Source organism: Elephantulus edwardii, unplaced genomic scaffold (assembly GCF_000299155.1).
Source record: "Elephantulus edwardii isolate Elephantulus edwardi_28Jun2011 unplaced genomic scaffold, EleEdw1.0 scaffold00008, whole genome shotgun sequence".
Classification (NCBI taxonomy): domain Eukaryota; kingdom Metazoa; phylum Chordata; class Mammalia; order Macroscelidea; family Macroscelididae; genus Elephantulus; species Elephantulus edwardii.
Genome location: NW_006399758.1, coordinates 9566419 through 9583896, shown reverse-complemented (window position 1 = coordinate 9583896; position 17478 = coordinate 9566419). Strand labels below are relative to the sequence as shown.

Genomic DNA, 17478 nt, shown 5'->3' with positions numbered 1-17478 from the left:
TCTCTTAGCTTTTGTGAATAATGCTGTAGTAAACATGGCTGTGTAGAGCTTCCTCTTTGAGTAATAAAGCAGTAAATCTTACTAACTCATCTACTTAATAAATGACAAAAATAAAATACTTGGACAAAAACATACTTTAGAGTGGTAATTGCAATATTATACCATTGATTTTACATTTCAAAACATAGCAACAATATTACAAATCATTTATGAATCCATATTGTCATTGTTATTGTTGTTATGTGCCATCAAGTCTCCTGCAACTCATAGCAACTCTATATACAACAGTCCTAAAACCTGCTCTATCCTGTGCCAATCTCACTGTCTCCGACATCCTAACACCATTATGCCAGTCACAGAATTAATCCATCTCATCAAGAGTCTTCCTCTCCTGCGCTGTCCTTTCACCCTCCCAAGCATGATGTCCCTCTCCAAGGACTGGTCCTTCCTAGCAACATGTCCAAAGTATGTCAGACAGAGCTTCAGAATCCTTGCCTCCAAGGAGAAGCCTGGTTTTGCCCTCTCCAGAATGGTTTGTTCTAAACCAGATCATGAATGGGAAAGATAACTTCAAATTTAGGACCCTTAGTAATTATTTAGTGTTATCAATGATGTTAAAAACATGGAAAAAATATGGCAAGTTATTGTTGGTGAATGTTGTTGTTGTTAAGTGCCGTCAAGTCGTAGGCAACTCATAGTGACCCTATGAATGAAAGTCCTCTACACTTGCATGTGTGACTTTCATCCTTTCTTCAGGTTCATAGGGCTTCCGGAGGCAAGCTATTTATGGAAGTGGGTGCCACTCCTGCTTCCAAAGTTGGTGAATACAGGAGTATAATATTTTTCTCTGGACCTTTCTCTTGTTTATAATTTTTTAAATGATAAACTAACTCATTGCCATCAAGTTGAAATTAATTCATGGCTGCTACTCCAATAGGCTATAAATCACACAAGAAGAAGTTACTCATCATTCTCCCAAAGAACAGCTGGTGCAACTCACTAGGTCACCAGAGTTAATTTTAAATGGTAGTTAGCAGTATTTTAAATACCAAAGGTCAATTTTATTGGATGATGAGAGGTAGGATCAAATGAGGACTTTTCCACATTTCCATGTAGGTCTCCAGAGTTGCTGTGCTTAGGGACCAATACAAACTGCCTGGAAAGGGTGAGACATTCCTAATTTGGAATGAGAAAAATGATCTATGGTCTCCAATGCTAGATGCAGAGAGAGATAAATTATGCTGACTTTCTCCTACCCTTTCTTTACTGTATATTCTCCCTTTATCCATTTCCCCTTCCTCTCTTGAGTAGCATAGAAAGTCACAAATGTCCAATTTTAAGGATGAATGTCAAATCATATGATCTACCCTCTGCAATCTCCAGCAATACATTTCTTCTGGGCATTGATGGGTTTGTTTATTAGAGAGAAACAAAATTCTAGAATTTGTACACTTGACTGTACACTAGAGATTTCTTTTTACTTTGAAGCAGTAGAATGTTATTAGAAATTTGAGCAGACGTGAAAGTTCTATTGAAGCTATTTGGTCAACAAATTATTACTGAGCTTTAAACAAAAGAAGAACAAGGAATAATTGTATTTGTCATGTTGTATTAATCCTATCAATATTTTTAAATTTTTCTATGTTCTTGAATATGCGCCTGTCTTTTTATGTTATTTGTAACATAATGATAGTTTCTAGTAATAAGTTTTATTCTTGAATCTCTATAAATAGAATTCTCTTTGTGAGTACATAATGCTACTTGTGGTGGGTTCAGAAATACTGCTTAACAAGAAGTAAAAGAAGAATGACATTTCAATGATTGAATTTTATAAGGCATTATTAACATGATTTAGGAATTAGTTTCTTTTTAATAATGTTTTTAATCTGATAAAAATTCATGTAGTCTAAATAGAAAGTAATTCTCCTTCCTACACACTATTCCTTACTTCTACTCCCCAAAGACAGCCATTGTTACATATTTCAATGAAATTATTACATCCATTATTACACATCTTCCAAGCTACTTAAGAACAGCGAGGATATTTAGTTAAATATTTTGTCTACATTGTATGGAATCTAAAAAAAAATAACGAATTGTATGCAAGCATATTTTGTTGTTTTGTTAATCAGCCCCCAAATTAAGCCAGTTCAAAAATACTGCAAGAAGCTGTCCAATGAGTGTTTTACTGTCTTTGCTATAATGTAAAAAGGAATTAGTTTGACACTAAAGTCTCAGTAATGAGTGTGCAATGTCTGTATAATATTTGGGCTGGCTGGTTCTCATTAGGTGGCACTGATGCAACAATGCCTAACAACCCTTGTCCTATCCTCCGCCATCCTCGTCATCTCCGACATGCTCAAGCCTGTTTTTCCAGTCACTGAATCAATCTATCTGCTTAAGACCGAATCAACGTGATTTTACATGTACAATTCAGTGATACTGGTTGTGTTCATCATGTTGTTCCACTATCACCACTATCTAATTCCAGATTATTCTGCTACCACTGACGGTAACACTGCTCTAAGCAAAATTCATTGTTTCCCCTCCTTCCCATCCCCTGATAACTATTAATAAGCAATGGTCTCTATACATTGAACTTTTTCAGTTGAAGAGGTCATACAAAATCCTTTCGTTACTATTAACTCAGCATAACATATTCAAACTTTTATACTTCTCAAAGACAGAATTTTTACACTTTTTTCTATTTCTAAATGGATCAAATTGTAAGGGGCGAAAATGTCACTTTTGTCTTTTCAGGCTCTCCTAACATATCGAAGTGACCCAGCCATGAGAAAAATGTTGAATCATCTCTATTTCTATGTCATGCCTGTTTTTAATGTGGATGGATACCATTTTAGCTGGACCAATGTAAGTCACTTTGCCCATCCAATTGAAACTCATTCCCATCGAGTTGGAACGGACTCACAATTGCCTCTGTAGCTGGTTTTCAGAGGCTGTAAGCCACATGGGAGAAGAGATTACTCATATTTCTCCCATGATTCAACTAAATTGGTATTTTTATTGTTGTTATTATGCACTATTAAGTCACCTGTGACTCATAACAACCCTATGCACAGTAGCTCTGAACTCTGTCCTATCCTGGGCCAGTCTCACTGTCTCTGACACATCAAACCCAGTTACTTTGTCACTCCATCTCATATAGAGTCTTTCTTTCCTGTGTGGGCCCTCAGCCCTTCCAAGCATGATTCCCCTTTCCAAGAACTAGTCCCTCCTGATAACATGTCCAAAGTATGTGAGACAGAGCTTTAAATCCTTGCCTCCAATGAGTAACTTGGTTTCGTCCACTCCAGGATGAATCTCTTTGTTTTCTTAGCCATCCATGGAATGTTCAACACTCTTCTGCAGTACCACAACTCAAAGGCATCAATCCTTCTTCTGTCATCTATAGTAATTGCCCAGCTCTCTGATACATAGCAAATAATTACAAAGACAATAGCCTGAATCAGGCATACCTTCATCTCCAAACTGACATCATTGTTCTTCAGTACTCTAGAGAGGCCCATGACAGCAGATTTTTCCCAAGACAACACATCTTTTGATTTCCTGGCTGCTGGTACTTAGAGTGTTGCTTGTATAGCCGAGCAAGCTGAAATTATAAACATTCTCAATCTATTCTCCATCTATCATAGTGTTGCCAATTGGCCTAGTGGTGAAAATCTTTTTTGAGCTTCAGTGCATATTGAAGACTGCAGTCCTTGACCTTCAACAGCAAACACTTCAGGTCCTCCTCTGTTTTGGCAAGCAAGGTTGTATAATCTGCATAATGCAGTTTGTTGATGAATCTTCCTCCAATCCTGATGACACGTTTCTCCTCATAAAGCCCAGACTCTCAAATAATTTCTTCTGCATATAGATGAAAATGTATGGAGAAAAGATACATCTCTGATACACTCCTTTCCTGATTTTTTGAACTAATCAATGTTTCCTTGCTCTGTTCTGATGATTGCTTCTTAATCCAAGTATAGGTTTCTCATGAGCACAATCAAGTGTTCTGGAATTGCCATTCCTCTCAATGTTAGTCACAATCTGTTGTGAACTACACAGTCAAATTTCCATAGTCAATGAAACACAGATAGACATTCCACTGGTATTCTCTGCTCTGAGCCAAGATCCATCTGCCGTTGGCTATAATGTCCCAAGTGCCATGGCCTCTTTCATGTCCAGCTTGTTATTTCTGGTAGTTCTCTGTCAAAAGATAGACTAAATAAATTACAGAAGACAGAGTGAGGAATAAGACGTAGCCATAGTGGACAGTCACTCAGGTAGTCTCAGAGGGTAAAAAGTAGCCTCCATTCATTTTCAAATTCTTTTATCCCTCTTCATAGAAGTTCAGTGGTGATAGTTGCACAGCTGGTGAATATAAGTAACGTCGCTGAATTGTGTGGGTAAAAGATGTGAAAATGCCAAATGTTTTGCTGCTTTTGTACTTACTGCAATAAAGAGGTCTCTAATCCCTTCCTTATGAGAGCATTACATTTACATCCTCACTTCATCAACATGTTTGGCTTTTGCATAAGATTTCTTCTCAAGAGAAGTTTAAATGAAAGATAGCAATGTCAAATAAAATGGGGGCATCACTCAGCTAGTACAACCTATTATTCATTTTGCCTGTGAAGCAATTAGGTCAAACAAAGGTAAGAGATTACAGAAATTAGCACGTGAACCAGGGTCTCCATGCTAATTCAGTCTTCTTTCTTATCATATTTACAGTAGATATGTTCACCTCAGTGATGTGATTAGTTAACTAATTGAGCCAGTCAAAGACATGTGAATAACCTTTCAAGTGTTTCTCTGCACCTGTTTTCTTAATTATGTCTAGGATCGATTCTGGAGGAAAACAAGGTCAAGGAACTCAAAGTTCCGCTGCCGAGGAGCGGATGCCAATCGGAACTGGAGAGTGAAATGGTGCGGTAAGTTGGGGTTAATTGGGATTTGGACAGTAAGGTTTCCACAGGCCCACTGTGAAGTAAGGACAGCCCATTAGACTCTAACATGAGACTAGTGTTTTTCTGTATGTGCATATCTAAACCATCTGTATGGTAGAGCTATCATTTGTCAAAGAAAATGAAAGGGTTTTAAAAAATACATAAAAATTTAAAACTATCAACTCAGTCCTGAAAACTGAGTATTTAAACACAGATATGCAAGCATCAGTCTGAAGAATATTTGTCATTCACAAAACTACAACAGGAACTGTGTGGTTTGTGGTATAAATCTGGTTAAGTGTTTCCTTCATTTTACTAAGGCTAACATTAATCCTACCTACATCTTTCTAGATCTGATGATCAAAGCTGTTGAGTGGATGTTTGTAATCTACCTGTCAATCACTAAGTCACTGGCCACTCACAAAGCAAATATATTTCTGTTTCATTGCATGTTTCATTGATATCTTACTAGTAAAGGAAGGATGTCATTTTAAGAAGGAAAAAGCTTCCAGAGAACCAGCCAGCAGGTAGCAGGGAGAGAAATGAGGACATTAGTCATGTCTATTATACATGCAGCAGAAAGGAAGGAAGGAAAAAGGATGGCCAAAATGTAAAAAGACATCTTCGTTCTCTCAAAAATCAGGATAGCATAATGGAAAACCATCATGCAGTCTCTTAGAAGTGGAGTCTGTCACAAACACACTCATTCTGTAATGTAATGGGGTCTCTGCTAGTATCTACATCTCCAAACCCACCAGCGTTAAATACAATAGCTACTGGCCATGTCCTTGAACTCCATCCACATATCCCTCCAGAAAAACACTCTCAGTCAATTTGCTGGTACTGTTAATTGTTCCTGAGCTGGCTCTGATACATAACAACTCTACGTACAACAGAACGAAGCATTGTTGTGATCTTGTGCTAGCATCACTATCACTGGTTTGCTGAAGTTTATTGCTGCAGCTGCTGTGTATTTTGAGTGCCACCCAATTTAGTGGGCTCATCCTCCAGCACTATATAGGACAGAATTCTGTTGTAATCCAAGGGATTTTCATTAGTTCATTTTCTGTCAGACCTTTCCTCCAAATCTGAGAACACCACTGAACCTTGTCCACCATGAGTGACCCAGCTGATATTTGAAGTATCAATGGCATAGCTTTTAGCATCACAGCATTATACAAGTATAACCAACTGACAGCCAAGTAGTAAGTAGTCAGTCAATTCTGTTGTTGTTGTTGTTATGTGCCGTTGAGTTACCTACAACCCATAGCGACCTTATGTACAACAGCTAAGAGGCCTGCCCTATTCTGAGCCAGTCTCACTGATTCTGACATACCTACTCCCATTAACCCCATTACTGTATCAATCCATCTTATCCGGGGTCTTCCTCTCCTATGCTGTCCCTCCACTCTTCTGAGTATGATGTTCTTCTCCAAGGACCAGTCCCTCCTGGCCACATGCCCAAAAGTATGTGAGACAGAGCTTCAAAATCCTAGCTTCTAAGGAGCAACTTGGTTTCACCCTCTCCAACACAGATGTAATTGTTTTCTTGGCAGTCCATAGTATATTGAAACCTATTCTCCAGCACCACAAATAATTCTTCTTCTGTAGTCTTTAGTCATTGTCCAGCTCTCTGATGCATAACAAGTAATTGTGAAGATCATGGCCTGGATTGCGTGCACTTTAGTCTCTAAACTGATATTGTGGCTTTTCAGAACTCTGGAGAGGTCCCCAACAGCAGATTTTTCTCAGTGTAATTCATCTTTTATTTTCCTGACTGCTGGTGCCAAGAGTATTAATTGTGGCGCTGAGCAAGCTGTAATTGTTAACAACCCAAATCTCTTCACCATCTAGCATGGTGCTGCCAATTGGCCCAGTGGTGAGAATCTTTGTTTTCTTGATGTTGAACTTCAATCTATATTGAAGACTAGTGTCCTTGACCTTCTGCAGCAAGCACTTCAGGTCTTCCTCAGTTTCAGGAAGCAAGGTTGTGTCATCTGCATAATGTAGGCTGTTGATGAGTCTTCTTTCAATCCTGATGCTACATTCCTCCTTATAAAGCCCCAGCTTCCCAAATAATCTATTCTGCATATAGATTGAAAATGTGTTGAGACAGGATGCATCTCTGACACACTCCTTTCCTGATTTTGAAACATGCAGTGTTTTCTTGTTCTGTTCTGAGGACTAATTCCTGCTCCAAGTATGGTTTCACATAAGCGAAATCAAGTGTTCTGGGATTCCCATTCTCTGCAAGGTTAGCCACAATCTGTTGTGATCCACACAGTCAAATGTCTTTGCATAGTCAATGAAACACAGATAGACATTCCTCTGGTACTCTGTTTTCTGCCAAGATCCATCTGACATTGGCAATGATGTCTCTAGTGCCACAACCTCTTCTAAACCCAGCTTATATTTCTGGTAGATCTCTGTCAATGTCTGTTCCAAACATTTCTGTATAATCTTCAACAGGATTTTGCTAGCATGTGGTATTAGTGATATTGTCTGCTAATTTCCACACTCTGTCAGGTCTCCTTTTCTTGGAATGGGAATAAATATGGATCTCTCCCAGTCATTTGGCTAGGTAGTTGTCCTCCAGATTTCTTGGCAAAGCTTGGTGAGTACATTCAGGGCAGCATCTGCCGAAATATGTCAATTGGTAACAAATAAGACAAACTACATATAGGATAGTAAAAACAATATGGATCTAAAGTACAACAAACATTGTTTGAGTCTACCAGTATTAACTCAAAGACAGTGAGCATTGCTTTTTAATTTATGAGATAATAATACTCACATCATGAGCTTCTTATGAGGATTAAAAGGTTCACATTTTTTAAATGCATTATTCAGCCCTAGCTGCAAATATTTTGTCATTGAGTTGGAATCAATTCCTAGCTGATCCTGAGCCGATTTTCAGAGGCTGTGAGTCACATGCATAGAAGGAAATTGCCCGTCTTTCTCCTGCAGAACTGCTAATAGATTCAAACTGCCAGAGAGGTACTGACTTTAGGTTAGCTATGCAAAGCTCTACTGTTTTTTAGGCTAGCTGTATGTACACCACCAGAGCTCTCCATGCATAAATAAGCCCAGACTATAAATCACATGGAAGGAGATTGTCTGTTTTCTCCCGCAGAGCTGTTGGTGGATTCAAACCACCAGTGAGGCATTGCCTGTGTTAGCAGCACAGTTCTCTACTATCTACACCACAGAAACTCCCTTAGCTCCAAAAAGTGGTCTAGATGTCCGTAATCTGCTTTCTTTCCCCATGCTACAGAACAATTGCTTCACCTCGGAGTCATAGTTCAATTTGCAAAGCAGCTTCTTTCTCATGATGTGAATATTGCCATGATGAGCATTAACATAAAAGTACATACAGTCATGTTGGGGAGGAAGGAGCACTGCACAGAAACTGTACGGCGGCATTGTTAATGGCTGTTTGGACTTAGATATTCCTTCAACCTAGCCTGAGACAACAAATATGTTTACCCCACTGCCTCAAATCTATTGCTTATTTTTCCAATTTTCTCTTCCTTTCTCTCTGAAGGAAACATTTTGCATGCTCATAAATGTGTACTGTGTCACAGGTTATCAAGTACCTGGATCCACATGCCTGTCATCTGTGAGTGGTTTGACTGAGTAACTGAGCTCAGTAACTCTATCAGCCTAGCCCATTTCATAGCGTAAAGGGAGAACCTTGTTTGTGGCTACTTGCTATCCAGTTACAGAGCATGTCTTGCTCTCCTTTGTTCATCTGCCTTTAGCCAGTTTGTTTGTTTCTTCTGTGCATTTTCCAGTTTGGATTTCTTCATTTCAACTGAAGTCTCTACTAGCATTTTTCTGATTCTACTCATTTTTTTAAATCTTTTTTTCTTTTTCCTTAAAGTTAGCACATAGCATGCACAAAGGATTATATCAAAGATCAATTGTAACATTACCTTTTTTTACATATCTTATTGTGATTTGTGCGGCAATTTACAAAGCATATTGCTAAGGTTTGAGTTAGGGTATCTTTTTGCTGTCAATTATTCATGAATATTTTGTTCTATAACATTTATTAAAGTACACACAATGTCTGATCATCCATTTATTCTATATTGTCTTTCCCACACCCATTCTGATAAAGTGTTCATTATCTATTAGTAATTTTTTTTTCACTTCTCATCATTTCCCTCTCTGGTAACCATACTATGCTTATCCTTTCTGTATTAAAACATTTCTCTAGTTTGTATAATAGTGGTCTAACACAGTATTTGTCCTGTAGTGACTGACTTATTTAACTCAGCTTAATGTCCTCTAGACTTATACATGTAATGTAGTTTTTCATTAATTTATCATTCTTTTTCTGTGCTACATAGTGCTCCACTGTGTGAATATATTCTTGTTTCTTTATCCATTTATTTATTGATGGTGCTTTTGTTGATTCCATTACTTCTTTTGTGAACAGTACTGCACACATCCCTTCATGTTATAGCTCTTATTTCTTTAAGGTATATTCGGAGATGGTACGATTGGCACAGGACAGAGCGGAGTTTAGGGCTGTTGTACAAAGGACCTCTATGAGTTGCAAGCAACTCAGTGGCACATAACAACAAACAACAACATTAGTAGTTACCTTGACAGTTTTAAGAGATTGAGACTTGCAGAAGGTGAGTCATGGGCCTATCTGCCATACTATAGTCATTAGATCAGCTTTATCTGAGACAATAAATAATGCCTATCGGTATCCTTCACAGCTTCAGATCTATCCCTTCTTCCCACTATTATCTTCATTATGTGTATGGTCAAGGCAACAGCAAATCCTATAGAGTCACTCTTTGGTCAAGGATATGTAGGTAAATATGAAATCTCCTGTGTGAACTCCAAATAAGCATTTATGGTATAAATTATATATAAAGGTTCCAGGATAGCACAAATTGTTTGTGATCAACTGCTAACCTAAAAGTTAATGGTTCAAAACCACCCAATGGAAGCACAAATAAGCCTGCAAATATTATAGTCAAGAAAACCACAAGAAGCAGTTCTACTCCATAATGCACAGAGCCGTCATAATTCAGAAGTGACTCCATGGTAGACTGACAGCAATAACATATTGCATCATATTAAGAAGAAAGGTTTATAAATTAATTGCAATGGCCAATATTATTATGAACACTATATACTTAACAATTAACTGAACTGTCATCCCCTTAAATCAGTTAATTCCAAACATAGAGAGTATGAAACTGCATTTTATTATGAAGTTTTGTAGACTCCCCTGCCTCCATGTGACAGTGGTTTTATTTTAGCGCATTCAGTGTTGAGTGCACAATTTAGAGACCACGTGTGGAAATATGTACTCTTTCCCAATTCCTTATCACCTGAGGGACTTCAGGCCACATGAATGCCACTGTTCTCAATGGCTGAGAAAGGACACAAGTTAGAGTAGAGCTGAGAATAAGGACATAAATCTTGCAATCTTTCAGGCATATGTTTCAAATCTGCCAGTTGCTCCATAGGCAATCTCCTTCCATGCAATTTATTACCTCTGAAAACCTACTGAAGAGTCAACGATGAGTTAGTTCTGACTCTATGGCACACAGCAACAACATAAAGTAACACATTCACAAATGCGCTCTCCTACCAAACCAGAAAATTCCAACCAGTGCCTGTGAAATACCAACAGGTCACTGGCCTGTTTCCTACGAGGTTGGGTTCCATCATTGTTTCATTCTGTGAGCTCTACTCTTTAGAGCCTGAGCTGAATTTCTCTGAAAATATAAGAAATTCAAGGTTAAGTGTGTAGCCAAAGGAGGAAGAGAAGTAACAATGCTAAAATAGCTCAAAAAAAGATTCCAGGGATCAAAAGGTATCGAATAGCCTAGACGTTAATTGAATTTTCCTGTGAAGTATGTAAATCCTTTTCGGTGATTCACCACCATCGTTGGAATCCCAAGTAAAATCTACTTATTACAGTTTTCTGGAATTGGAACTGGTATTTGGCAATGTGAGGAAGTGCTGAGTCTTGCCTGCAGGTCAACTCATGGGGAGAAGTAAACTACATCAAGTTTTCAAAAGGATAAAATCCACATCAAGAACACAATGCCTCAGAAAACAATGAGTTCTCACACACTTGTGTGATAAGAGCCACATAGCATGTAGATGGAATTAAACATAACAATGAGATTAACATGTAGATAGTTTCTGAGAAGTCCTGGGGCACTAGGGTACTTAATAGAAGAACCACAGTGTGGACCCACCAACCAATCCACAAACGAAAGATGTAGCTATGTGTTTCCACAAAGATTACAGCCTTGAAACCCTATGGACAGCTCTATTCTGTGCTGTTGGTTCAAAATTAGTTGGAATCCACTTAAAGACAATTGTCTTGGTTTAGATGGTTTCTTGACACAGTAAGTCAGAATCAATTTGACTACAACGAATTTGGTTTTTGGTTTTACCTGATAGGCCTTTAAGCTCTGCCATTTCTGTTAGCAGTGGTACTAACATTTTACAATTCTATTTTAAATCAAATTTGAGCACTTTCTTTATGCAAGGCATTGCAGATTGAATGCTGAAGTACTAAAAAATTTAGTGAGCACACATACCCAACTCCCAAGTAATTACTTGGGATTCTTGGGAAATATAAGGGGGGAAATTTTGTTGGTTTACCCTGTTTTTAATTTTAAATAAGTTCAAAGTCAGAAAACTTATTGATAATCTAAATTCTGTGGAATTTAGCAAAGGAATGTAAAAATGAAAGAATGAACTACTTAAATGATGGCACACAGTTGTGTTTTCTATGTGGTGTTGTTGTTGTTGTTAAGTGCCATCGAGTTGCAGGCGACTCATAGCAACCCTATGAACAAAAGTCCTGGGCACTTCCTGTATAACTTCCATCCTTTCTCCAGGTTCATGGGGTTTCCAAGAGGCACGCTATTGTGGAAGAGGATGCCACTCCTGCTTCCAAGCTTGTTTTAATCAGGGAGCTTCACCAAAGACTGTCCACCGTGGGTAACAGTATTCGGCTTCAAAGCAACCACGAGTTACATCTGTACAGCAAGTAGACATACTAGGGTTACACGACCTGGAAGAATGTTTCACCAAAAGCAATTAAAGGCGGGCCTGAGGGCTGCGGAGTAGAGTCACCCACCTTTGGCTTGGGAGCATGGCTTTCTGACCACTAGGCCAACTGCTCACTCTCTCTTTCTCTATGCTGTTGGTGGTGGTAGTGTTGCTAAGTGCCATTGAATCACAGGTGACTCATAGCGACCCTTTGAACAAAAGTTCTGGACACTTCCTATATAATTTTCATCCTTTCTCCAGGTTCCAGAGGCAAGCTATTGTGGAAGTAGAGCCACTTCTGCTTCCAAAAAGGGCATATAGAGATTTTTAAATTTAGAACTAAAAGGGATTTATTTTCTGCTAGTGATAAATGGACAACATTTATTAAAGATTCACTATAGCCCAATCATATGCTAAGTGTTGGACACGAATTTTTAATAAAAAATAGTTAGATGCTATTATCATCTCTATGTAGACTGATTTAAAAAAAAACTAAGATTCAGGAAAAACTCAAAATATTCAAACTCACTGCCATTGAGTGAGAAGTGATTTACATAACATACCCTCCAATAAGTTTTCAGAGGCTGTAACTCACACAGGAGATTGTCAGTTTTTCTCCTGTAAGCCACTAGTGGATTTGAAATGTCAAGAGAGCTACCACTTTTGGGTTAGCAGCACAACTCTTTATGAGCTACACCAAAAATGTTCTGAAGATTACCCTTGAGTAGAGCTAGGATGGGGAGCTAGATCAGGAGAACTCCAGAGCTGCCTCTTTCTAATCCTTAGTCTGATACACCAGAAATGGTTGCTGTCACCTTCTTAAAGACATAAGTGTATCCAGCGTAGGAAAACAATGCAAACAAACTTTGTAAGTAAACCAGTATAAAATAATTTTTATTTAAATAGAATTTTCCTTTTATTCTAGTTTACTTACAAAGTTTGTATACACTGTTTCTCACACCATTATCTTTCCCATTTCCTTTACCCGCTCCTTCCTCCACCCTTCAAATTGTGCAACCCTATGATTAACCCACCCTACACCTCCTGTCTCCTCCACATTGCCTCACCCTCACCCCCATGCCTACCTTCACCCCTCTGCTCCCTCCTAGCCCCCCTGGATCCTCATACATGTTCTACAATAATGGCCTTAATACAGTATTTGTCTTTATAGGACTGAATTATTTCGCATAGCATAATGCTCTCCAGTCCCTACCAAGTTAGGTAGTGATTTACAAAATCTGTTCTCCTGAGGGCTACGTTCTTGTGATGGTGAATAATGCTGCTATAAACATTGGTGTACTAGTCTCCATTTGTGCTTCAGTGTTAATTTTCTTGGGGTCTATTCCAAGCAGTGGAATAGCTGGATCATATAGATTTTTTTTTATTTATTTTTTTTTTAAAAAAAAGAAAGGTAAGTGTAGCAGTAAAGTCAAAAGAAAAAATGAATGTCAAAAGAAAACTACAACTTTGACCATTTAGCCCAAATTTATGAAGTACATCCTAGGAGCAGTTCTCTGTTCCATTAAGCTACTATGAGAGAGAACTGACTTGATGGAAACGTGTTTTTGTTTTGGGGTTGAGGGGAATTGTTTGCTTATTCTTTTGTTTTGTTTGTTTGTTTTTGGAACTTTACAAGGGCTGAGTTGAGGAGTATGCTACCAGCAAGAATTCACTTTTCTTAAGATCTCCCAGTAAATAGTGAGGATAATGATGCAGCATGAAAAACATAGACTATGTTACTGAACTGTATATGTAGAAATTCTTGAATTGGTGTATGTTCTGCTATGTATATTTTCAGCAAGATTAAAATTAAAGATCCTTGGTTGTAGTCTCTGCTCTTGAGCCACCTCATGCCAAGCCAGCAGTCTGAATGTAGAAGCCCATGTGATGTGACATCAGGCATCTGGTTGTGATTTCTCCAGGGAGTGGTTTCTCTTTTACCCACAGCTCAGGCTGAAATGGCCACATTTCCTTGTTATCTCCCCTTGCAGGCATAGTTCTGTTTGTTTCATTTTATCCAATACGTTTATTGAAACCATCACAGTTTGAAAATTCTAGCTCTGTCCTTTCTGTCTACCTGTGTACTGAGAACCTAAGGCCTGGGCCCTGTCTTCACCATGTGTAGCCACAAGCTTCAAGGTTGGAAAAATCAGTGTGACCTTGGGCAATGACTTCAGTTTTTTCTTGAGCTTCAGCCATTCTCATTTCAGTTCCTATCTTCTTTGTGTTTGTTCCCCGAGGACCATTTTTGAGAACTCTGCTGTGTATTTAAGATTGATTTTGTTGTATCGATTACTTTGGGGTGTTTTGTAGCAGGAACTTTTTATCACAGTATCTACCATGTCTGTCAAGTTGCCTGAAAACTTAGCAATGATTGCAGATATTCACAAAAGAGAATTTCTGTCCACCTGGCTCCTTGATGATGATTTTAGGACCTTCTATTCCTTCGAAAGGGACATCATGCTGAACCAGACTGACACAGGGACTTCAGCCATGGGCTCAAATATGTCAGATAGTGAGAACGGCACAGGATAGGACAGGGTTCAGATCTGTTGTTCCTAGAGTCACTATGGGCCTTACTCGACTCCTAACACTACCACCTAACAATGGCAAAATAGTCACCATAGCTCAAGGATTCTGCAACAATTAATTCACTTGACTGCCTACCAAAAATGGTTGGTGGTTCAAGTCTACTCTGAGGAATCTCAAAATAAAACCTGGCAATGTGCATTTTCAAAAAATCAGTCAAAAACCTTAGAAAATACAATTCTACTACAACACACATGGCATCATGGGTCAAAGTCAACTCAACAACTGTTTGATTTTTTGTTATCACCATAACTGTGTCTAGAACAATGTACCTACATCTGATTGTACAGCACCTACCAATCCCAGGCAAATGTCTATCTTATTTGTTGTTTATAGCAGTAATAATATCACACAAGTGACAATATATCATAGTCTAATCACTTTAAACTTTCTTACTCTACTCTAAACATTGTTTTTTAAATTCTTATGCAGCAGTCCTTTTGGTATTTGGAGAGAACTGGAAGTAAACACTGGCACTTTAGAGAGTTTATTTCCTTGATTTTTTTTTTTCTGGTTTGCTTACATTGCAGAATTACACCTTCAATATATTGCACACCCTTTCTCAGTGACCATTCCTGTACTGTTAAGGCCAAAGTAATTACGATGGATAGTGTGCTTTGTTGTTGTTGTATGCTGTTGAGTAGATTACGACTTATAACAACCCTATGAACAACAGATCTAAACCTACTCTCTCCTGTGCCTACTCATGATCTCTGTCATGCTCAAGCCCTGTGGTGGTCACTATGTCAGCGCACCACATTAAGAGTCTTCCTTCTTTAGCTGACCTTTTACCTTTCCCAGCATGATATCTATCTCCCAGGACGGGTTCCTCCTGAAGATATACCCAGAGTAATTGGGCCAGTCCTTTGAGATCTTTTTCATGCATTCCCAGAGAAATTTAGAATGCAGAAGTAAAGTGGTGATGGGAATGATGTAGGCACTTGTGGTGGTGATGGTGGTAGTGGAGCGGGAGGTGAATGAGGTGGAAGTGTAGGTAGTCATGGTGGTGGTAGATGTGGTGATGGTGGTGGTGGTGGTGATGGTGGAAGTAAGGATGAAGGTGAGTGGTAGTGGAGGGGGGGAGGTGGTGTAGGTGGTAGTGCAAGTGGTGGACGTAGTGATGGAAGTGGTGGTGGAGGTGGCGGTAGAGGTGGCAGTGGAGGTGGTGGTAGTGGTAGTGGTGTAGAGGAGGTGATAATGGTAGTATTATTGGTGGTGCACACGCTGCTAAAGGTGCTTGTGGAAATGGTGGCAGTGGTGGTAGATGCAGTGGTGGTGGCTGTTGGCTGCAATTGAGTCAACTCCAACTCATGGCCACCTAAGTACAACAGAGCACAATGTTGCATGAAATCCTATGCCACTTCACAATTGCTTGTATGTTTTAGTACACTGTGGCATCTACCATATCTTTTAAGTACTGTCCAGTCTAGGGTGCTCATCTACCAGCACTATATCAGAAAATACTGTCTGATACATATGGTTTACACTGGCTAGTTTTCAGAAATAAATTGGCAGACCAATTTTCCTACTCTGTCTTAGTCTAAGAAGCTGGACTGAAAACTACCAGTGGAACAGCTTCCAGCTACCTAGCAACACACTGATCAGTGGATGGTGGACAAGTTAGATGGGTATCATTTAGTCTGTGGCTTCTATCATCACTGCTTTTATGGTCCAGCATCACTGTAGAGCCTTGTAATTTCTCTGAGAAAGCTTCTTGATCTTGGCTCTTCTCTGAATATGCTGCTTTCTTATTCCAGAAGTGGCAGTAGCTTCCTGGCACTTGAAGTCCATGAAGAAGGCTCAGAGTAGAGTTTCTTCCTCAACTTTTCCAGTAGCCCTGAAAGCAATCAATTTTTTTTAATCTCCCCTAGAGGGTGGAGGGACAGCACAGGAAGGGAAGGCCCTCTATGGGTTGGATTGATTCAGTGACTGGGGTAATCAGGATGGGAGTGTCAGAGACAGTGTGATTGGCACAGGACAGAGCAGAGTTTAGGGCTGTTGTACATAGGGTCGCTATGAGTCACAAGTGACTCGATGGCACATAACAACAACAACATGCTTAAACTAGCTATACAAGAAACTTTTTATTTCTAGATTCACACCCATTCCCTAAGAAAGAATTCTCTTCTGTAAGCTTTTTAACATTCAGTTAATATTTTCCCCTTGTCCTTGTATTCATCATAGCTATTTAACATTTTAACCATTGTCTATGTTAGTTTATTCTGGTTTTTTTTAAGAAATTACTGTGGGTAATTTTATTTTGATATGGAGATACCCAAACAGTTCTTTTTTATTTTTACACACTTTTTTAAAGTGGGAAAAACATGTTAGGGATACAAGGAGGTGAGGGTTGGGAGCAGAAGGGTGAGTGAGGATGGGCAGGGATGAAAATTGCAGGGATTCAGATTCAGGAATGCACAATTTGGTGGCTGGGGGGAGTAGGTGAAGGAAATGAAAAGGATTCAGTGGGGATCAGGTGATACAGGGCAATGGTAAGCATAGTCCAATGGTGATTAAACAAACTGTCTTATTCACTTGTGGGTTTCTCATTCGGGAATTGAGCGCAGACTCTCTGGCTTCATGCTGAACAGAGGTGTTGATGTGAAGGGGGAAAGGGAGCACACTTTATCACCTTACTGGTGGTCCTGGGTTAAAGCTGCTTGCCGTCTTGTTCTGTTAGAAGGTATTTTCTGACTTCTACTCCCCTCTGGACTGCAAAGTGTTTTCCCAGGTGGGTTCAGTGGGGATGGCTGACTGAACCCTGAGGCTCCATCCTCCTTTGCTTCCTTAGCTGGCAGTTGTATTTCCTTTTTGTCTCTGAAACTGGGTTCAGGGTCAGGTCTGGAGTAAAACTCAGTGTTAAGGTTACCTATAGGAAAGGGGGCAAACCAAGAGAGAA

At 39.2% G+C, this 17478-nt stretch overlaps 1 protein-coding gene across 1 annotated transcript in view; it reads left to right on the top strand.

Annotated features, from left to right (window-relative positions):
* The window catches only part of CPA6 (carboxypeptidase A6), a 557716-nt gene that overhangs the window by 475015 nt on the left and 65223 nt on the right, over positions 1-17478 (top strand). Inside the window, exons 7-8 of the mRNA XM_006880443.1 lie at positions 2761-2871; positions 4844-4934. Of these exons, the coding sequence (XP_006880505.1) occupies positions 2761-2871; positions 4844-4934 (202 nt within the window). The remainder of the gene's footprint in view (positions 1-2760; positions 2872-4843; positions 4935-17478) is intronic.